A 24,136-nucleotide genomic window follows, 5' to 3' on the forward strand; every position below is an offset into this window, starting at 1 on the left:
GTAATTTGGTGCCACACTATGTCCATCTGTCCCTCTTTGGTGATGTTAATTTGATCACCCAATCAAGATATGACTCCATTTCTCCACCGTGTAATTGCGGTTTTATTTTTTCATTGCAGCTAACAAGCAGTCTGTGATGAGATAGTTCAAGACCATCTTAGCATCCAGCTGTAGACCCACTTTTGACTCTAGTAAAATAGCAGATGGCCACCTGTTTACGTGATTTCAGGAGCACAAGAAAGACACAAAACTTCTAGAATAAAGATATATCCCCTACATTTTTAATACACAATTGGATGGTCATTGCAATAATTTTGTCTTCTAAAATGTATAATTCCTGATTTTTTTTTAAAAAAGGAAGTATTCCTACATGCCAGTCCATGTGCTTTGTGTATTACATAAGTTACCGTTATTTCATTTCTTCAACAAATATTCGTCGATTGCCTCCCATGTCTCAAGCACCACTCTGGACACTGAGAAAGTAGCATTAAAGACACAGAGCTCCTACACTTATGAGTTTAGATTCTAGATAAGGTATAAGTGAAAAGTGGGAGTTATCATACCTGAGTGACGATGCAGGATTTGAAGCTCAAGATCAAGTGACTGGCCAGGTCACTTACATGTAAAAGGCTTGGCCCTGCTTTCCTACTGCAGTATATTGCCTCTTCATGCTGTGGACTAGTGGCAACACTAAGTCTTGTCATGCTTACAAACCTTAGAGGTGCCTGACTGCATCAAACGTTTTCTTCAGAGCAGATCTTGGCAGAAGAAGAGCAGCCATGATACTTATGTGTGCATGAGCAATGCTTCCAATAATGTGAATGGGTATGGAAGGAATAAGGGATGGGTATATACTAAATATAGACTGAGCCCAGTTCATAGTTTTGTCTAGGTCTAGTTTTCATCCCATGTTCTTTTAAATTTATTGTAATTTTTTTTTTTTTTTGAGACAGAGTCTCATTCTTGTTGCCCAGGTTGAATGCAGTGGCACAATCTCAGCTCACTGCAACCTCCACCTACCGGGTTCAAGCAATTCTCCTGCCTCAGCCTCCTGAGTAGCTGGGATTACAGGCACCTGCCACCATGCCCGGCTAATTTTGGTACTTTTAGTAGAGACAGAGTTTCGCCATGTTGGCCAGGCTGGTCTCAAACTCCTGACCTCAGGTGATCCACCCACCTCGGCCTCCCAAAGTGCTGGGATTACAGGCATGAGCCACCGCACCTAGCCTCATCCCATCTTTTAATCTAATAGCAATACATGCACTGATTTACTAACTACACAATTCCAATGGTTATTAGAAATTGCTATTGATATTAAACATTTTGGTGTTTTGGGAAGGAATGTTTAAATGTCACATTTCCTTAATATCAGCCCAAGACTGTTTTATGTAGAGTTTCCTCCCATTTTCCCATCAGCAAAGGTGAACTGTATCTTTGCAGTCAGTTCTAGATTTTCAGAATGGATTTCTACTTACTGATCTCCTCTTTATTTCTCCTGTTGTTTGTCTTTCTCATTACATAGCACAAACATTTAGCATTCTCACTCGAAGTGGGACCCAGCTGTACCTGGTACACAGTGAGTAGTTAGTGAGGATTTCTGGAAGGGAGGGAAGAAGAAAGAGAAAGAGATAGGAAATTAAATGGTAAGGATTAGGCTTTGGTAAGCAAAATTTCAGTGTACTGCTTATTTGATGTACAGGTCTCTGGGTCTTAACTGATAGCTGCAAACACTCCATTGTTTAGGTAAAGTGTATATTATGTTCCTCTAAATTCATTTCCTTGTGCTTGTCTAACTTGAAAATCATCTGACACTTTTCCACATGCTCATAAAGCTTCATGGGTTTTTCCTGAAGTTTAACCATGCTTGCTACCATTATATTATGTGGAAAAGCCTAATACCCTCCTAAAGTAGGAAACTTGACTTCCAAGTCATATATCAATCATTCGGTCAGTTGGGCCAACCCAGGTTTCCCTCTAATGATGAGTCTGTTTGTTCCATCAGCCAGGCCATTAAGCCCATAGGTGTCGAGCTACAGCTCTGCACAGGCTCTGTGCTCAGTGCTGTGAGGGCCTCCCAGCCAGCTACTGCACCCTTGCCTCCAGAGTGAATTTTCTGCTCTAATTGGGCAGATTGTATTACTCCTCTGTACTCACAGAATGTACCAGGTCCAACCTTCCTTAGCACCTTTATTTTATCATGCTACTTACAATGTCTTTGAACTTTCACTCTCATAGTTTTAAAAACATATATACCTGTGTCCATGATTTCAGGAGTCCCTCGAAGACAGAAAACCTCAACAACAACAACAAAAAAGATACTTTTATTCTATCTCCAACTTACAATGTTTTGTGTTATTTTAACATAAGGTTTATTTTTTTTTTCTTTTGGTTGAAGGAGGAGTATTTGGCATAAGGAATTCTCACTCCTTGTTTTCCTTCTGTAGGTCAATTATCTGTCCTTGGCAGACACATTTCTATGATTTTAAAAACGGAGGGGGAATAGCTGGCTCTGATGGAAAAAGGAAGTCACAAGGAAAAGAAAAGAGAGTACTGAATTCACAGGGCCAGTGATAAGGATTATATAGAGCTAAAATATGATCTTTACTTATGATTTGGTTATTTTTATATTCTTCTGTCTCATTCAAGCAGAAAGTAACATCTTTCAGCATAGCCCTATATTGATCCGCCAGTATTTGTTGAGTGCCTGTGCTAGATTCAGCCTTGTTTTTGTGTAAAGGACTGGAAGATGAAGGCTCTGAAGTTGCCTTCACTTTAATTAATTTTTTTTAATTGTGGGAGTAAGAGGATTTAGATGTTGAAAAATTTACAGAAGAAATAAGATGGTCTGCAGTCCTGAGCTTGTTTTAGGTGCTCAGGGACACTGGGGAAGGGGTAGAGTTTAAGGAGAGGAAAGTAAACTTAGACTTTGGGCATTTTGGGGTTTGGCCCTGTAGCCAGGAGCTATGTTGAGCAAGACAACGTGGCTATGGGGAATCAGCTCTCTGTGAGCCACACGGAAAGGGGAGGCCGGGATTATGAAGCGGTTTGTAATTGGTGGCACATCACGTGATCTGACTTTAAACATACTTTACGTGACTGTCCACATCAAGTGTGGGTGGCACTGTCATCCATGCAGGAAGAATTGTAAATTGCATGGCTCATACATAAATAATATCGAACGGGGAAGGGTCTGGGAGATGATAGGGCAAACTAGAGGAAAGAAATTGCTTATAGAAAGAATCAAACCTGAAGTTACTTGTTAGCAACTCTAACAAAGCCATTTAATTGAATAGGGACATTAGTGACATTTTATTCTAAAAATATGGTTTCCTCTTAGATTTGTGTCAAAGGTGGGAAGGTTTGTAAATAGCACTCCTCAACAATGAATAGGAACAGGCATCTTAAATGTACAATAATTTGGTGGCATATATGAAGGTGTTTATATAAGCTAACACCCAATTTTTTATCAGGGAGGATCAGGGGGTTCTTGACTACCTTATAAAGAAGGCAGATCTGGGTAAGAAACTAGAGTGCGTCCCTTGTGGGCCACTTGTTTCTATGTGTCCCTTTCATGCTGGTTTTGCAAGATTTTGCTCTCAGCCACTGTTCCTCAACTTCTACACTATCTCTCTGGACCATCTGGTCACCTTGTGGACTCAGGCACCCCATATATAATAATGACTTCGAAACCTGTAGCTCATGCCTCAAGTTCCCCCCTGTACCCCAGCAGTCAGATTTTATCTCCATGCCCCACAAATTTCTCTTTCTCTACATAGCTAAGCTGATAACTATCAACTTCTTCTTAAACTGCTCCTGTGTTCTCCGTGGTATTCAGTGATGCTACCATCTACCCAGTCATTCCTGCTGGAAATCAGGATGTCATCTTGACTTTTCTCCACGACCAGTTATAAATCCTGCACATTTTATGACAGAAAAAAAATTTTGTAATTTTTTCTCTTAACCAGTAGTTGCCAAAGTAATCTGATGTTGAACTGACAACATGAGATTTGCCCAGTTAATTTGGGGTCCAGACGTGTATTTATTGAATGCTCCCAATGTGATTCTGCATATTTAGGAAGTACTACCTTGAGCCATTTCTAAAAACCATAATTAAAATGAGGATGGGAACCAGCAGGCAGCTTGGTCACCTAGCAAGGTAAGCTGACATCCACAGATATTTTGGAGTGAACTCCTTGCTCTGGGAAATTCTTTATCTTAGTTTGTATAATACTTTAGATGTATTTTTCTATGAATACAGCTGCATGTTTTCAGAACATATGAGTATGGTCTACCTAGCTACTGAACACACTAATTCAACAGATATACATTGTGTACCCATGGACTGGGGACATGATGGCAGTAAGAAAGATGCAGTTTTTGCCTAAACAGTCTCACAGTCTAATGGAACATACCATGCTTTTTTCTTCTTTTTTAAGGTGCAAAGTGATCTAACATTACAGAGTAATGGGAGCCAGTATTCTCCAAATGAGGTAAGTTTCTTGAAGATTCATGGAAGGTGAGGTGTTTCTTGATGGCTGGATTGGAATATCTTTTACAGAAATATATAATCTAAGACTTGTGATTAATTAATTGAGTCTTTGGGGGAATCTGTCTAACTCTCATTGGCTATCATAGCTTTATCTGGTCCTATTCATAATTAAGTATTTATTTTTATGAGATATGTTTTTAAAAACCAAATGTGGGAACATCTTTACAAGAAAACAGAATGAAGATCACTTAAATAGGCAACATTTAGAATGTCTTGTTCTCCATAAATGATTCAGTGTGTGATTCAGTATTACTGAGTTCAGTATTATCTGTTTCCTCATCAGATGTGCCCTCTTTTGGATATAAGTGGATATATGTGTGTGTGTGTGTGCATGCACCCATGCACACACCTGTGCAAGAGGATTGCCAGTGTCACATAATTGTAAAATGTTCTTAAAATGGGCAAAACAAACTGAGTGGGTCACTCTAAAACAACATTCTGTTGATTATGCCACTTAACATCTTTACAAGGTGATTTTTTTTTTAGCCAGGACTTCATCACACAGCAGCAAATGTGAAAAGGGAGTAGTTTTGTTACAATCCTTGAACATAGAAAACCATACGTAGTTCTTCTTCTGTTTTCTTCTTTTGTTCTTTTATTTTTTTCCTAATTTCCTTTCCTTCCAACACCACAGATTAGAGAGAACTCCCCTGCAGTCTCTCCTACCACAAACAGCACAGCTCCATTTGGCCTGAAGCCTCGATCAGGTAAATGAAAACCTCAGCCCATTCTTACACTAAATAACTCATTGCTTTCTCTTGAGCCTTTTAAGTGTATGCATTATCAGTGTGCACATCCTTGTCAGTTCTGCTGAGCTGAAATCCTGGCATCTACAGCTAGGGGAGGCCAGAGTTTGTAGCTTTGTTTTCAGTGAATCAGCTAAGTCTGTGTTATCAGTAGTGGATCACCTACCTTCGTTTGAATCAGAGCAAAGAAAGAGAAGGTGGGAGCATGTAAGCGGGGACGAAATACTCTATTGATTTTTTTTTACCTAAGGAAGATAAAATAGCTGCCCTTTGGCCCCAGTGGTTCCTGGTGCTCGGCTGAGTTAAGGGGCAGCCTGCCTCTGGAAAAGTGACTCCTTTCTGAGACATCCTCATTTGCTTTCTGAGTCTGGTAGGTTCTGTGTGTTTACTCACATAACAGAGTGGTCATTTCAAGGCTTGCATGAGTGGTCAGGAGTTACTTTTTAAAAAGTCTTTTGAGAAAGCATTCTGCTTATATTACCAATTTTATTTTAATTTGTTATGAGTTTATTCACAAAAGTAAATTATAGCAATGTACAAAATAATGGTTGCTTTTGAAAAGAAAGCACTCTGTATAGAAAAATTTGATTCTTCTGATTTCTCCATTTATTTGAAGTTCTGTTGCTAATCTTCCTTCTTTTAGGTCTTTCTTTGTTTTAATATTTTTGACTCTTTGGTATTTAGTCTACACTTATTACTCATGTTTTTAAGCAAGTGCTAATGAAGAATTCAGACACTTTTAAGAGCTGGTAGAGAACTCAGATGTTCTTGAATTCTCCAGCAAAGCATTTTGACAACAGTAGAGGTTATACATGTGTATATTTTGCAAAAAGGCACCCATAGGAAAAATAAAGGTGATTCTTTAATAAAGGAAGTGCTTTTCATTCTTGGGGCAGGTTGATTGATGGGTGACAATTGGCCAGGTGTAATGGTTTCCTGGCAGTTTGAATGGGCCGTAGGAAAAAAGCCATTTGAGAAAGTGCTTGAGTGTGACAAGGGTTAGTGAGTGTTTTATGGAGAGCCAAATTTTACATGAAATAAAACTCAAATGGCTGGTCTTCTCATGTTTGGAACTAAGCAAATGTGATCAGTTCTGGGCTGAGGCCCTTGGCTGGGTTTTCATTTCCATGGTCTCAGGTGTGTCCTGGGAGGAATGGAGGTAAGTCCAGGCACACCGCATCTGTGCCTTCAGTGACAACCCACCAGGGACTTACTTTACACACTGAGGACCTCCTGTTGAGCTGCAGACTGTCTCCTAAGCCTCACAGTCAGTTTTACACAATTGAAAAGTATGGTATAATTGAGCGAATCAAAGTTGAATGGATCTTCACAGAATAATATTCTGTTGAATGTATAACTTGCAATTGTAGAATTATTTTGGTGACGTTTTTATTCTTTTTATAGAGTCCAAACTGAACTTATTACAGTTAGGGTTTACGTTGTACTGGGGCTGTTAAACCATTTCACATTCTTTGTAGCAGTGAAAAATAAATGGAGCTTTTATTTGAATAGGAGAAAATGAAGTTAATTTCCTCTCCAAGCTTCCAGCCTTTCTATAATGCTGACTAACCAATGTGGAAATTGTTCTTGTTGTTGAAAGCTCTATGGAGTCTGGTTGCTGTAAATAATGCTATTTATCTTCAGGATCATCAAGTGACATGTTGGAACTTTATAAAAGTTGCATTATGTATGGAGATTTTTTTCATTTGATTTAACAATTTTAAAATATTATAGTATATATGCTTAAATGTATTTTTCACATTTTCTGGAAAGTAATATATACAGTAATCTTAACTGGAAAGCATATAGTTTTAAAAGATAGAAACCATTTTTGATTGAGTAGCTTTAGAATGCTTAAAGCCAGTTAATTTTTATTTTGAAAGTGTGTGGATTTATGTGATTTCTGTGTTATACATAAAAACGGACTGCTTAAATTAGCAAGTTGAAATAAGAACTTAGAGTAGGCTGACAGTTTCTTTCATTTCTTTCTGCGTCTTCCTCCCAAACGAAGACAACTGCACATACCCAAATATTTATGTCTAGAACTATATCCATTTATTTTACTGACCCTGCCTTATGACTGAATAAAAAATAATATAGATATTTCCTAAATATGAAATTGCCATATGGATATTTAGTGCAAAAGTAAGAGTTGCTATCATTTCATAAGTGACCAACTCAGAAGTTCTTGAAATTGATTGATCTCTGTTGGTTAATTGGATTTGTTGTTAAATAGACTGTACTAGTCTCCAACATTTTTTGTCTTTTGTTTTTTAACTGAGCAATATTGAAAACAGTATTGAGAGGTATGTCCAGGATTGAGAAAAGAATTAGCTAGATTCAGCTATCTATAAAGCATGCCAATAGACCTACAGATGTCTTTAAAAAGAAATTTGACATTGCTTTGGAGAAAAAAAATCACTAATGGTAAATGATGATTCTATAATAGTTTTATTTATAAATAATAGATATATTTACACATATTAAGTTTTATTCTATGTCACCAATATTTTTGTGTGTGAATCGCATTTTGTTAGTTTTTTAGAAAGTCTTTGAGAAAGGTATCTGGCAGGTCTTTTGCCTTTTTATCTACCTAACCTTTGGGTACTCTTTCTTTCCTCTGACCTGATTCATTAGTACTCTAAGTCTGTGGGCTTGCAGAACTGTTAAGATTAACAATGTGAACTGCATGCAAAGTGTATGATTGATGGGTACTAACACTCAGTTTTTATCATTCTTTTTATTCCATGCACCATCTTTCATTCTTCTCCTATATTGTGCATTTGAAATTAAACCCCATATAAATGAAATCCACTCTTCATTTCCATGCAAACCCTATGCCATTTGTGAAATGCTGCTGCCCCTTTGGTTTTTCCTGGTCCTTGTGCAACTGTACGCGGACTGGCTCTCTGGCTCCCCTGCAGACCCAGCCCTCATTCTTCCTCCTATCTCCTTCAACACACTTACACAGGCACAGACATGGGACAGCTCTAGCTACAGTGTTCCATCTGAAGGAGACAGTGACAATGGTAGGTGGCTTTGTACCTATTCTCCAATGTTCTCATTAATAAGCCAATGCGTATACTGAACATTCATCTCTGTGCAGCTGAAGATAGAGTATATTCACCTGCATGCTTGGTACGAGAAATAATGTATAAGCCTGGAAAGTAAAGTCCAGAAAAGTGCATGTGGATTGTTCTCTAGCAGTTTGTCAAACTCCAGTTTAATTAACTTGACTATTCTGGATTTGGGGAAGGCATTATAATTCTTTCTTCTCTACCCTTTTCTGCTTGGGTTTTCTGGTTTGTTTGCTCGTTTACAAAGATTTGGGGTTTGCACATTTGGATTTATCTTTGCTTGTTCCTGCATCTGAACTAAATGGTTTTAGAGTTTGATATTTTATTATTTATGCTTACCGTGTAACCTAAGGTAATTAAAATGTAGCATGGCTGATCCTAGAGTATTGCATTGAAAATAATGTTAATGTGGAGAAATTTCTAAAAATGAAGATAAATCATTTGCCTTCTTTTTTCCAAATTATTGGCATGTTTTGACTTTTGATACCTTCTTGAGTATAAGTTCATCTTTTTGACATTCAAGGATAGTAACTTGGCCTAAGAATCAAATGTGTAAATAAAAAATCGAGGATACTCAGTTAGTATTCATGTGGATATCTTTTAATTTTAAATCTTATGTAGCCTAAGAGATTACAATAAAATATAATTATTTAGATCTACACGCCACATATGTCTTCATCTCCATTCTAGTCTAATTTCATTCTAGTTTTTGAAATCTTCAAATTTTAAACATTTTACTTCAGAATACACAGTGATTGCAGTCAATTTAAATGAAACAGAGAATGTGGTTTATAGGGAAGAGTAGTGAGGTACAGGGTATAGCCACAATGCAGACATAATGGGAAGATACGTTTTCTGATAATATTTCTCTTTTCATCTAAGTATGTTATATGTAATACCTAGAAATATATATATTTAAGACACTTGCTGTGATTTCTGGTTAAAATTCAACCAAAAATGCTTCTACAATTTCCTTATGGAGAAGGACAATGTACACTTTGGTAGAGTAGTTATAAAAGGAATTTAATATTTCATAGATTTCTAAATGTTTAAACTGAAAATAAATAGGATTAAAAAACAAGAGTTATGAAACAAATGGCTCTGCTTATACCATCCAGTTTTAAATTTTGGAAGTTGAAGAGGGCTAAATGGAAACTTTCTTGATAAACTTTTTCTTTCTTAAGGTTTTTTTCTAATGGAGGGGAGGCATTCTTGTTTTTCAGAAAGTATAGCTATTTATGGGCCTAATGTTGTTTAAAGGAAATAAAGCCTAAAATGAAAGATTTATGTGTGGTTTGGTATTTCCTTAGGAATGATATCTGAAACCAAAGGACTTTTTTTTTTTTTTTTTTTTTTAAAGCTGGGAAACAATTAGACTTCTTATGTAGCAGTAGAATTACTATCTTTATAGATGAACAGGCTAAAACCAGAAAGGTGAAGTGAGCCGCCTGGATCACACTGTGGGGTTGAAGTGGAGGTGAAGCCACACCAGGGTTCCTAACTCTGGAATCATCTCTGCTGCATCTACATTCAGGCTGCCTTCATTTGATTAAAAATCCTTAAATTTCCATAGAAAATAATCATTGTGGAAATCTTTCTAAAAATAAAATAACCTTGCAATAGTTATTAAATTATTTTTTCTATGAGTAAGAATTCCAGGAATTCACATGCAGCTGTTATGCTGTACCACAATAATAATAAAGCCATCGTTTTCAATACTCATGGTTCAGTCGATCATGTCAGATGTTTGAAGATTGTCATTTTTTCCTATTTGCAATTTGTCTCTATTATGCCCTGGGCAACAGAAAATTTTCTGTACAGCAATAGTCTTTACAAATATTCGTTTAGCTTCCCAGATCTGACTTTTATGTTTATCTTCATTCTCTTTGTTCTTAACTTTGACCTGTGATTGGAATACATTTTCTAATGGTTTTTTCTTTTTTTTTTTTAGTTAAAGAAGCTGCACTGTATGTTCACAAGTCTGTGAGCTAATGTTGGGAAAGGAACACAGACTATTTTTTATGTTGTTCTTACTGGTTCCTCTTAAGCAGAAGATCCTACTCAGGGGCCTCTCTTGGCATTTCAAAGCTGATTACATCAGTTTTGTTTCCTCATATTTTCTCCATTATTCAATATTGGCTGCTATCTTTGTAAATAACCTTTATAAATAAACATCATCTTATTACCAGCTCAACCTAACGTAATCTAACTTGACTTTTATTTATACTTTTTAGTTATTATTTTTGGTAAAGTTGTCCTTTTTTTACCTTGCTCACTGTCTTGCTTTATATAAACTTATCCTTTTATTTAAATTCTTTCAAATATTTTATTCCCATTCTATCTCATTTTAAAGTCCCCATTTCTCTAAAACTTATTCTTCAAACAGATTTTTTTAAATTGGCAACCTGGGTAGAAGGTCCTTGGGAGTTTGAGTTCTCAAAGTCCTCAAAGTTCTGCCGCATGAGGTGGATGAAGGAGGATGTGGAAGTTTGTCTGTGGGGTTGTCCGGGTCCCCCCCTGGAGCTGGATGGGACGGCTGTAACCTCTGTTTTTAACCTGATGGTTTAACTTCTTCTTTTCCCCCTGCTCTGTGTCCTCTTACTGAATCTTTCCTCTTCACTTCACTTTGGAGTTAAAAACCATTTCTATCTTCTTGGGGGTAATTTTTGCTCTTTCATTTGCAGTGAATTTGTAGGTGCTACTTTATACGTATTGAAAATTAATCTTTAAGTTATAACCAGAGAATGGATGAATGGACCAGTTTACATTAGTCTCTGAGGTAACCATGTATCTTGTACCACTTTGCAGATATTTTCCTTAATTTTTTACAGTAATCTTGCACTTATAGGTATTTTTCTCATTAGAAAAATGAAGAAACTGAGGATATAAGAGGCATTTTAGTGGCTCTCAACTCTGGTTTTATATTAGAATCACCTGGGCATTTTGTAAAACTATAACCACTTAGGCCATGCCATAGTCAGAAATGCTCATTTATTTGGTGTAGCATTGAGTCTAAGCACTGGTCATTTGTTTTACTTGTTTTTATGTGATGTTATGTAGTGTTCAAGTAAGGTTGAAAGTCACTAGGTTAAGTAAATTGTCTAAGACCATAGAGAAGAAATGTGAGCATTTTGAGGACACAGAATGTGTCCAGTTCAATTTTAGGCACCAGAAGGGAATGAATGAATCAGCTAGTGAGAGTTCTGATTCACAGTAGCCTGGATCTAAAGCTGGTGATATTTTTTCAAAGCCAAGATACTGCTGCCTTTGAGTTTGTCTATCTTAAACATCATGTCCAGTTCAGGTTCTTAACTTCCAAGGAGAAGTTGAGAGCTAAATTTTAAAACTTCATGTTTCCACAGAGAAGGAATCTCCTCTCATTGAGTTAAATTTAGGTATAAATGTTTTTATATGAAGAGTGCATTTCATGCAATAATTAAATGAGAAAGTGCATTTGGGTAATTTTTAGAGCACAGGGCTTTCTTTGTTTGCTTAACTCAAAGATGTTCTCACAGCAAGTACGTAAATGGTTTCTTGTACACATCCTTAAATATCTGCTGAGTGCCTATTATGTGCTACGCACGATGCTCATCACTATGGATGCAGCTCTGAAAGAGATAGCCAAAATCTGTCTGCTTTCATGTAACATTTATTTCAGAGTCTAATGCATTCAGACCTGGAAACTAAGTTTAGGAGATTATTCATAAGAGGAAAAACTCAGGTGACTGATTATCAGGATAGAATAATCTTTGCAAGGACGTTCTCCAAATAGACTGAGCTTTAAATGAGGGAGTGTTTGAAACACTTGTTTCATTCACTCATTCAACAAACTCATTCTGCTCCACTCACTGCTTTGTGGGGCAGGAGTAGAGGGTACAAGTTGGAAACAGACATAAACGTTTACAGATCCATAATGGAGCGAAATATCACTCTATTGTAAGACAGAAAGTGGTGAGTGCCATGGGAGAGACACAGATAAAAGAATTTTATATGCTCACAGAAGATAGAGATTACTCCCAGCTCAGAGATGAGGATGGGGAAAAGAGTGAAGGAAAAGGCAGAAAATAATGGAAAGATCAGTGGAATTTGACCTATATCTATGAGGATGAATTTGATATTCTACATAAGCATTTCATTATACCCTGCAGATTCCATGCTTAATCTCTTCTGCTAAATAAATTACGTATATTTGCAAATCTTTTCTGTTCTTTAAATGTTATTTATGCTGGATGCAGTGGCTCATGCCTGAATTCCCAGGACTTTGGGAGGCTGAGGCAGGTGGGTCACTTGAGGTCAGGAGTTCAAGACCAGCCTGGTCAACATGGTGAAACCCTGTCTCTACTAAAAATACAAAATTTAGCCAGGCATGGTAGCGGGCACCTGTAATCCCAGCTATTTAGGGGGCTGAGGCAGGAGAATCGCTTGAACCTGTGAGGCAGAGTTTGCAGCGAGCCAAGTTCATGCCACTGTACTCCAGCCTAGGCAACAGAGTGAGACTCCATCTCAAAACAAAATAAAAATAAATGTTGTTTATACAGCATACAGTAAATTAAACTATAGGCTTAATTTAAGCAGAACTTATTTTTTTCCTTCATCTTAAATTGCCTACCTTGGCCAGGTGCCATGGCTCACACCTGTAATCGCAGCACTTTGGGAGTCTGAGGCAGGTAGGTCACTTGAGTCCAGGAGTTCCAGACCAGCCTGGGCAACATGGCAAAACCCCACCTCTACTAAAAGTACAAAACTTAGCCAGGCATGGTGGTGTAGGCCTGTGGTCCCTGCTACTCAGGAGACTGAGATGGGAGAATCACGTGAGCCAGGTGGTTGAGGTTGCAGTGAGCTGAGATCGTACTACTGCACTCCAGCCTGGGCAACAGAGTGAGACTGTGTCCCTCCACCCACCCCCCCACCCCCCAAAACCAATCACCACCTCTTCATCTCTTTCAACACACTCATAACACACACTCACTCTGCTCTCTCACCCATCTTTTTTCTTATTTACACTTCAACAGTCACAGGAGCATTTGACTTGAAAAGATTTGCTCATAGTGGGGGCTGCTTCTTAATATTGTCTCATGGCCTCAAATTAAACTTTTATTCCTCTGGATTAAGTAAGGGAGCTCTTGAAATTTAGTGATATGAAATTAAGGAAAAGCAGAATAATTCTTTTGTAGATCAATTTCCTGAAGCCTGGACCCAGACTGGTCACTGGATTTATTATTTAAATAGGACTTGAAAGAAAAGAAAAAACTGTAGGTAATTTAATCAGAGGTACTTTAATGGTTCCAGTAAAGCCATTCTGTTGTAACAAACCCAGCAAAATAAGCAAGCACTTTTGTACTTGGTAGATTTATTATGAGCCTAAAGAGATTGCCTTAAGCTCTCTTATATGTCAGAGTAATGAATACATTTAGAAAACTAATAGTGATATAGTCATTATTTCTGATAATTTTGTGTATATTTGAAGTGTTCATTTTAAAAAATACAGTTCAATTGGTTTTTAAAACACTTTAGATTGCTTAACATTCATAGAGCAAATGCCCACGCATGCGTGCTACATTTTTAAGCTACAAAGGAATGCAAAATCTAAAAATGATGCCAGGAAAGTAAAACCCAGACACCATCTCGTTATCCTGGTATCTCACATAGGGCTCTAATAAGGCAATGTGGTGTTGAACAAAAGCTCATGGTTCATTTCACTTCCTGATAGTTTCATATTCAGATTGAAATCTGCCAATAAAAACATATTGAAAATATTAGATAAGATTACTCCCCAGAAAAAAGGCAAAGGAAAATAACAGCTCCAAAGAAAACATTTGATTTGTTCAAACGGTGTTGAGGCGCCCCTTGCTGGCATATATATGTATTATCCAACTCTATCTGCATTTCTTGACCTTTTTTTTGGTAAATTTGGTGGTGCAAAGTAGTTCTAGATTTTACATTTTTGTATATTTCTGTTTTGGTTTTGCTTGAAATGGTGTAAAATGTGATGCATTCTCCAGTTTCTTCCATGCGTCCTAATTTGTCAGAGTTTTCCTCAGTTCCCTTTTCTCTGTGAACTTGTCATCTTTCCCTGCCTGGTCACTCTGTCCTTTTACTGACCTTGGCTTTACTTTTTAGACAATTGGTTCTACGTCCTGTGAGGTTTGGGTTTTGTGGGACTTGGTGGCAGTCCTCCTGTGACTGCCTGCGGTGTCCTTTGCCTGTGACTTCCCTCAGTGGCTTCCAGCAGAGGCCCCAGGCCACAAGCTGACTCCTCTCTGAGATTCCAGAAGGCGACAGGCCTTGTGTACCTTAAATCATCCTCTTTCTCCATTAACTCTAAGTCGACGATTTAAGATATGTCAACTTTCTCATCTTCCACAGAGCATCAGAATGCGAATTCAAGCATGTTAGAACTAATTTAGAAAGAAAATACTGAGATGTGAGAAAGAGAATGCATGTTCAAAGGCACAAATGGAAATTAAAATATTGTAGTTAGGCGAGCACAGTACTTTTGGTTACACCGAGTGGACTCAAGTCTTTGTATCCAAACTATTCCATTTGTAAATCATATTTAATTTCTAGGAATCTGAAATATTGAAATAGTTTCTAAAGTGGTCCATAGGAAATGTGTGTCAAGGTAGAATAAAAATTACACGTTCTTTCTTATTCAGCATCGTTTAAATGATCATGATTGAAACTTCTGCAATTGCAGTACGCCATGCAGCCTTCTATGTGGTGTGGATTTCTAACATTGGAGTTCTCTGCCCAGAATTTTCTGAGAGACTTTCCCTCCCTACCTCAATCTGAAAGTCTATGGGATGGGGGAACCAAGGCTCTGAACAGCTCTTTCTTCCGTCTTATGTGCGAGGATAAAAATCTCTAGGAAGAAAAAAATTCAAGTTTAAATCTGCCCTGGGCTTTGTATCATTAAAAAATTAATTAAAACTCTTGCTGTAGTCATTCTCCAATACATAGAACATGATTTACCTTCTTGATCGGTCTCTACAAGATGTTTTCCTTCAGAGGGAAGGGCATGTGTTTGCTCAGCCCATTTCAGAGGGAGCATCGCTGTTACTGTTCTTGGAGGTTGTAACTTCAAGAACCTGAAGCCAACGATGAGCTCTTCAGCTACTTCTAATCTTGACAGGCTTCCTAAAAGGAGTCCTTGCTCGTCTCCAAAGAGCTGACTTTTTCGATCGTCTGTCAGTGACAGTCTAGAAGGCAGAATTTTTCCACCGCACCCTCAAATATGTAATCATCACTTAGTTCTTAACTTAGGCTTATGAAAAACTTGATGCCAACAAAAACATTAACTTGTGCTTTTTTAAATACATACAACAGTTCTAGAACCTTATTGGAAATAAATTGTCTGAATTTAATGAAAGGATTGAGTGTAAATAAAAACTTAGAATGAAAACAGTGGGAAGATGAGTGAAGTAGGACATCTGTCAGACCAGTGACTTGGAACGGTCCCAATGACCCAGACCTTACCCTGGGTTCAGTTTATTATCACCGAAAAATACAGCTTGTTAGTCCACTCAACCTAGTATAATTTAAAATATAGTCTCTTTTAAAATACTTGAGCCAGGCTTTTCTTGTGGATTTGGAATTTCTTTGTTTCTTTGAGTGGTAAATGAATTATTTTGGATAAATTAAAATACTGTTTGATTTTAATATGAATGGCCCTGTGTGACAAGGGACTACATGAAGGCATTTTTCCCTTTCTATTATAGTGTTTCTAAGACCTCAGAGAAATTTGGAATCTATAGACCCACAGTTTACAATCCGGAGGAAAATGGAGCAGATGAGAGAAGAGAAAGAGCTGGTGGAACAACTTCGTGAGGTACCCAAGAAATGTTATGTAACTAAAGGAGAATTTTCAGAATTTAAGCAAGATTCTATATTTTTAAGAAACAGACTTTGAAACATTGCAAGCATTCCTAATTTCAAATCTAGCCAGGTCATTGACTGCTGGATGTTGGGCAAGCCACTTACCCATGCTGAGTCTGTTTCTTTATGTACTAAAAAAATGGTTTGGCTAGGCACATTGTCTCATGCCTGTTATTGCAGAACTTTGGGAGGTGGAGGCAGCCTAATCACTTAAGTCCAGGAGTTCGAGACCAGTATGGGCAACATGGTGAACCCCATCTCTACTAAAAATACAAAAATTAGCTGGGCGTGGTGGCGTATGCCTGTAATCCCAGCTACTTGGGAGGCTGAGGTGAGAGGATCTGTTGAGCCCAGAAATGGGAGGCTGCAATGATTTATGATTATACCACTTCAGTTCAGCCTGGGTGACCACAGTGAGACCTTGTCTCTTAGAGAAAAAAAACATGGTTCTAATTGATCTTAGTGGAGTTTTGTGAGGAATATATGAGATAGTAATAAATAAAAAATAATACATACATATAAATGCTGGCACTATTTCAATTCAGGCATAGTTTAATGCCCTGTCATTTATTTACTTAATAATATTAAATTTGTGTGTGTGTGTGTGTGTGTGTGTGTGTGTGTGTGTGTATTTTTTTGAGGCAAAGTCTCACTCTGTCACCCGGCTGGAGTGCAGTCGCATGATCTCAGCTCACTGCAACCTGTGCTTTCTGGGCTCAAGTGATCCTCCCACCTCAGCCTCCTGAGTAATTGAGATTACAGGTGTGCACCACCACACTCAGCTAATTTTTTGTATTTTTAGTAGAAAAGTGTTGGGATTACAGGCATAAGCCACCACACCCAGCCCAATTTTTAATTTTTAAGGGACAGGGCCTCTGTCTGTTGCCCAGACTAGAGTGCAATGGTATGATCATAGCTCACTGCAGCCTTGAACTTTTGGGCTGAAGTGATCCTCTGGCCTCAGCCTCCCAAGTAGCTTGGCATAAATTATAGGCACATGCCACTGTGCCCAGCAATATTACATTAATTTTAAAATGTTTGTAGTTATCCTCACTTTGTACCCCAAACCGACCAGAGATTTTAACTCAGTTCTCTAATAGTCAAATCATTTGAGTTTCTACCAAAGAGGAAGTCTTGTGCTGGGTGTCACTGAAGCTTAAACTTGGAGATGGCGGGGACCATGGCTGTCTTATTCCTTGTCGTATTTCTTAGTTCCCAGTGGGCACTCTGTAGGTATTTGTCTACCTGCATGGTCTTTTTGTCAGGTTAGGAAGATCATACCTAAATATATGGAAGGTTAAATAACAGTATAGGAGTCAATCACCAAGGAAGAAAACATCGGTATTAGCTATTAAAGACAGCACATTATGAATTGCTGCATGAGTTTTTAATGTTCAAAAAGAAGTGTCATAACTATGAACTAAAAGAGTCTAAGAAAGCTTCTTGACTAATAGTAGAACAACCATTCAATGCTGCAATCCCGTGGCTGGGTATATACCCAGAGAAAAATAAATTGTTCTACCAAAAAGACACCTGCACTCATATGTCCATCACAGCACTATTCACAGAAACAAAGACTTGGGATCAACCCAGGCTCCCATCAACAGTGGATTGGATAAAGAAAATGTGGTACATATACACCATGCAATACTACACAGCCATAAAAAAGAACGAAATCATGTCCTTTGCAGCAACATGGATGCAACTGGAGGCCACTATTCTAAGCAAATTAATACAGAAACGGAAAACCAAATACGACGTTCTCATTTATAAGGGGGAGTTAAACACTGGATTTCCACGGACACAAAGATGGAAACAACAAACTCTGGGAATTCCAAAAGGGGAGAGACGGGGGGTGAGGGTTGAAAAACTACCTATTGGGTACTATGTTCACTGCTTAGGTGACAGGATTATTAGAAGCCTAAACCTCAATATCACACAATACACCCATGTAACAAACCTGCACATGTACCCCCTGAATCTAAAATAAATTTTTTCAAAAAAGAAAGAGAGATTCTTGGAGGAGATAGATTCGATGTTAAATCTTCTTTCGTTAGCAAGTATGTATTGACTGTCACTGTCTGCCGGGCTGTATTCTAGGTAATGGATGTAGGAGAGAACAAAAAGCTCGCTGCTGTTCTAAAGCTTATAATCTGTTGGGGAGAGATAGTAAATAAGACGGAAACAAATACACAGTTTCAGAGAGCGATGAGTTCTACAAATGAGCAGTGAGCCCTAGAAACAAAATTCAGATTAAATTGCATTAGGATAGGTCAGCCTCTTTGTTAGAGCAGATGATACTTTTTATATGGTTTAGCAAAGAATCAGGAGGAAGTAATTTTAAAAAGAAAACAAAAAAACTCTTACCACCACTTTAAGCCACTGTGGTGATTCAGCAAACACAAAGGGAAAGTCAAACCTCTGTCATTTGCCAGGACTGTCTGGATGTAATGTAAACTGGGAAGGTGAACTTTATAAAATCTATGCAAAGAAGATCAGAAGCTGAGATATGCCCCGTAGGGAGTGATATCTTACAATTTTATCTTAAGCATGGGTCATAGTGATCATTTATGGCTTAATTGAGTGATATAAAATTAGAGCCTGAAAGAGTACCTAAAAAAATTGTCCACACACAGGACACTTCTGAAAGAAATTTATATAACACTATTGCATGCACTGTTTTCAAGTTTTCATTTATTAAAATCACCAAATCAAGTCATCGTTTCATAGGCTGTTATCCAGAACAATGAGAACACTTGGACACAGGAAGGCGAACATCATACACTGGGGCCTGTCGTGGAGTGGGGGGAGTGGGTAGGGATAGCATTAGGAGATATACCTAATGTAAATGATGAGTTAATGGGTACAGCACACCAACATGGCACATGTATACATATGTAACAAACCTGCAGGTTGTGCGCATGTACCCTACAACTTAAAGTATAATAAAAAAAAAAAAAGGAGTTTTTGTCGCAAAAGCCCTAGTTAAGTTTTGAAAATTGATTTGTCTACTTCTGCTTCGAAGAGGATGGAGTAGGCATACTTTTCCCTATTTTTCCTACTAAGTACACCTAAAACCCCTAGACATAAATGAAACAAACATAAGAACATTCTGGAAGGTAAAGAAAAGACAGACTGATTAGGGTCCTTGAGACTTGAGGGATGCCATCGTGGTGAGCTCCAGGGGACTTTCTTTTTGCCTCATGTATCCAGACTTGGAGCTGAAGTCGCTGAGAACCCAGAAAAAGTAATGGGCACAGACTTTAGAAAAACAACAATAAAAGCTGACTTTCTCTAACCAAATAACCAGGAAAGGGACAGCCCAGCAAGACAGAAAAGTTTTAGACCATAAGTGCGCTACTGCAGCTGAACACCACAGGAAATACTGTGGTCCCCCATCACCCACACCAGCAAGGGCTGAGTCAAATGAGACTTCTCCCCTTGCTGGGGTGGTGTCAGAGAAGACCAAGCCAGGAGCCAGAAATTTCATCCCCACTGGTCAGTAAGGAAGCTCATCTGCTCCCAGAGTTTCAGTGGAGACCACATGGGAATCCTGGATTCCCACATCCACTGAGCAGTAAGGAGGCACCTTCCCCTACCCCTACTCCCTGGCCAATTGACACCCAGTGGGAAACCCAGATGCCTACATTCACCTGGCAGTAACAAGGTGGTGGCAGCCACCTTCCCCTGCTAGAGCAGTGTCAAAAAAAAAAAAAAAAGCCAGCTAAAACATTTAAATAGGATCCAGAGTCTCATAATACAAAAACATCCAGGTTTCCATTGCAAATCCCTCATCATTCCAAGGACGAGGAAGATCTCAAACTGTAAGAAAAAAAGACAATCTACAGATGACATCACTAACACAACAGAGATGTTAGAATTATTTGACAGATATTTTTAAACCAGCCATGATGAAAATGCTTCAGTGAACAACGATGCACATGGTCAAAGGAAAGGAAAAGAATACCCCAGCAGAGAACTAGAAAATCTCCGCAAAGAAATAGAAGACATAAAGAAAAACCAAATGGAAATTGAGAGCTAAAAAATACATTATTGAAAATAAGCCCAGTGGATGGGCTCCATAGCAGAATGGAGATGATAAAGGAAAGAACTGGAATGAAACTAGAAGAGAGAACAATAGAAATCATCTAATCTGAACGAGAGAGAGAAAACAGATTGAAAAATCAGTGGACGGAGAGCCTCAGGACCTGTGGAAGTATAATAAATGATCCAGCATTCATGTCATGGGAGGCCCAGACCCAGAAGGAAAGGAGAATAGGAGCAAGGTAGAAGAGGAACTTTGGGGTGGGAAGGAAGGGGATGTGTCTATAATTTTTTTTTCTTTTTTTGAGACGAGTCTTGCTTTATCATCCAGGCTGGAGTGCAGTGGCGCAATCTCGGCTCACTGCAACCTCTGCCTCCTGGGTTCAAGCGATTCTCCTGCCTCAGCCTCCCGAGTAGCTGAGAGGATGTGTCAATAAAAGGGCAACATGAGGGATCCTTGTGCTGGTGGGCATGTTTGTGCATCTTGACTTTGTCAATGTCAATATTCTGGTTATTTTGAAAGTTGTTACCATTGAAGGAAATTGGGCAAAGGGTACATGGAACCTCTCTGTATTAGTTCTTACAATTGCATATGAATCTAGAATTATCTCAAAAACCAAAAGTTAAATTTTTTAAAAGAACAAAAATTGATTTATCAATTAAAAATAGTCCAAGAGAAAAGAAAAGCATTTCTTTCTTTGCTTTTCTTTCTTTTTTTTTTTGAGATGGGATCTCACTCTGTCAACCAGGTTGGAGTGCCAAGGCATGATCTTGGCTCACTGCAGCCTCCACCTCCTGGACTCAAGACATCCTCCCACCTCAGTCCCCCAAGTAGCTGGGACCACAGGTGCGCGTAATCCCGCCCAGCTAATTTTCTGTATTTTTGGTAGAGACAGGGTCTCGCCATGCTGTCCAGGCTGGTCTCAAACTCCTGAGCTCAGGGATCCGCCCACCTCGGCCTCTCAAAGTGTTGGGGTTAACAGGCGTGAGCCACCACGCCTTGCCTAAGAGAAAAGCATTTCTTTTTTTTTTTTTCTGTTGTCCAAGCTGGAGTGCAGTGGCGTGATCTCATCTCACTGCAACCTCCGCCTCCCAGGTTCAAGTGATTCTCCTGCCTCAGCCTCCCAAGTAGCTGTGATTACAGGCACCTGCCACCACGCCTGGCTAATTCTTGTATTTTTAGTAGAGACAGGGTTTCACCATGTTGGCCAGGCTGGTCTTGAACTCCTGACCTCAGGTGATCTGCCCTCCCAAAGTGCTGGGATTACAGGCACTTTGGCCACTGGGCCTGTAATCCCTGCATGGGGCAGAAGAGGGATTAAGAAATGTTTTTCTCTGGCCAGGCGCAGTGGCTGGCAGAGAAAAACATTTCTTAATCCCTCTTCTGCCCCATGCAGACTGCCTGAACTAGTCAGATTTGGTTTTTATTTATCACACTCAAAAAGTGATTCCATTATTCCATTCATTCCGTTTATTAAAAATTTTACACTCACCTAAATTTGTTTTTATTAAGAGGGATTTTGATACTGTTTGGAAACAGTTAAATAATGTCATTGTTTTCTAGGCATTGTTATCCTAATTTCCCATAATGAAATTAGTGCCTCAGTTCATAAATACCCATAAATGTATTTTACCCACAGTTACCTCAGTGTTCATAGCAACTGACTTCCTTCTGATTTCCCCAACAGAGCATTGAGATGAGATTGAAGGTCAGTCTACATGAAGACCTGGGGGCAGCACTCATGGATGGTGTTGTCCTCTGCCATCTGGTCAACCACATCCGCCCACGGTCGGTTGCAAGCATCCATGTCCCGTCACCAGCGGTTGTAAGTAACACCAAAGGGAAACTAACTGACGTAAAACAGACTTTTAGGGGTCACTGTTGTTGGTTTAGGATGTCAATGGTGTCAGTAGGACCTTGCTCAAATCTTTTCCGTTGGGCCCCAAACCATTATAAGGCAGAAAAGGAATGAACGAATGGCTCTGAATGAAGCAACATTTTCACTGTAAAATGAGAGACTATTTTAAAATAAATATATAAATGACAGAAACATAATTTTATTTCAATATCAAGCAAATCACTTTAAATAACTTATTGGGCAGGCATGGTGGCTCACGCCTGTAAACCCAGCACTTTGGGAGGCCAAGGTAGGTGGATCACTTGCGCTCAGGAGTTGTATTTTTTTGTAAAGATGGGGTTCTGCCTCTGGAAAAAAATAGAAAACCACACAATACAAAAATATGAAAAATACAAAAATTAGCTGGATATGGTGGCACACACCTGTGGTCCCAGCAACTTGGGAGGCTGAGGTGGGAGGATTGCTTGAGCCTAGGAGTTCAAGGCTGTAGTGAGCCATGATTGTGCCACTGCAATCCAGCCTGGAGACAGAGCGAGACCCGGTCTCAAAAGAAAAAGAAAAGAAAAGAAAGAAAAAGAAATTACTGATTGACTGATCAAGGTGCTAACTTTAAGACTATAGGAACATAAAAATTTCTTTTTCCCAAGGGGTTATTTAAACAGTGACAAGTCTTTCAGAAAGCTTCTTTTAGTTGGTAACTTCCCTTCTAAATTGAATCTTTTTCCTCTATTCATCATTGAGGATTTTAGGATAGCACTGAAAAGATGTGAGTTCTATGAAAAATATTATGAATAACCTGTCAAGGGGTTGGTTAGCAGTCATGACTTCAACAATTTCTTGATCAGTCCCTGCACTCAAGGACTCATTGGTGATGCTGGGGACATAGTGGGGAGGGGAACATGAATGAGACTCCTTAATGCTGTTACAATTTAGCAGCAAAGTGTTCAAAACATACCATGTAAAAAAGTATAGTATATATGTGAAATGTGCCTGTTACCCACCCCACACCTCAGAGGCCAAGGTTAATACAATTGTGAGAAGCTTTTGGTTAAGTCCTGAACATCCACCATTTTCAGTACTGTTTACCGTGACATTGCCTCTATATTCATGGCTTTGGTGGGAAGGAGGTTAATTGGTCTGGTGAATTTAAACCCTTTATATAGAAATATATTTGTTGATGGGGAAGGTGATGTTTATGGTGTACTTTAAGCGAACTAAAACAGGTTACACAACAGTATGATCCCATAAAAACTATATATACGTGTGTATGTGCATATATATAAACACTATAAACATACACATATATACATATGTATGCAGAAAATTTTGCATACATATGCATCAGCGTATATACATGATATACATACATCTATATATACACATAGGCATATATGTATATCTATGTATGCATATATGAACACAATGTCTGGAAGAATATAATCTAAAATATTAACAGTTTTTAATCTAAGATGGATGTTTCTGGGTGATATTTTGTTTTCTTCTATTTGCTTATGTGTTATTTTCTTTTTCTCCAATAAACATGTATTGCTTGTGCCATTTAGAAAGTTTAAAATTTACCATGTTATTAAAATGGTTTCTCTTTTAATAATACATTATTTCTGTATCTTTGCATTTATAGCCCAAACTTAGCATGGCCAAATGCAGAAGAAATGTGGAGAACTTTTTGGAAGCATGCCGAAAATTAGGAGTACCAGAGGTAAGATCAAACTTACTTCCTATCACTGTGTTCTAGTAAAAATTTTATTTAATATATGAGTTTGCACCATTGAATCGATGCAAAGCTTTGTACTTGCTTTTTTGTCTCAACCTTTCTTGAGAACTAATATTGAATAAATTATATAAACTTTTAATCTAAATTACTCTATTGCACTGAAATTAAAATGACTAGGCAATATGTTCAATTCTGAGGAAAAAGTAAAATAATGTAAGATTTTGAAGTAAGTGTGAAATTTCAGACTTGAAAAA

At 38.3% G+C, this 24,136-nt stretch overlaps 1 protein-coding gene across 7 annotated transcripts in view; it reads left to right on the forward strand.

The window, feature by feature from the left end:
- The window catches only part of LRCH1 (leucine rich repeats and calponin homology domain containing 1), a 198,496-nt gene that overhangs the window by 155,621 nt on the left and 18,739 nt on the right, over positions 1 to 24,136 (forward strand). For 5 of the 7 annotated variants that reach the window (XR_002518353.1, XM_009191913.4, XM_017951232.1 and 2 more), the window contains 6 exons: positions 4,437 to 4,490; positions 5,184 to 5,256; positions 8,220 to 8,324; positions 16,091 to 16,200; positions 21,980 to 22,117; positions 23,790 to 23,867. Coding sequence is in view for 6 of the 7 variants with exons in the window: in XM_009191913.4 (XP_009190177.2) it covers positions 4,437 to 4,490; positions 5,184 to 5,256; positions 8,220 to 8,324; positions 16,091 to 16,200; positions 21,980 to 22,117; positions 23,790 to 23,867 (558 nt within the window). In the remaining variant the exon portion in view is untranslated. The remainder of the gene's footprint in view (positions 1 to 4,436; positions 4,491 to 5,183; positions 5,257 to 8,219; positions 8,325 to 16,090; positions 16,201 to 21,979; positions 22,118 to 23,789; positions 23,868 to 24,136) is intronic. The other 2 variants (XM_017951235.3, XM_017951234.1) reach the window with 1 other exon arrangement.

This window comes from Papio anubis, chromosome 15 (assembly GCF_008728515.1).
Source record: "Papio anubis isolate 15944 chromosome 15, Panubis1.0, whole genome shotgun sequence".
Classification (NCBI taxonomy): Eukaryota; Metazoa; Chordata; class Mammalia; order Primates; family Cercopithecidae; genus Papio; species Papio anubis.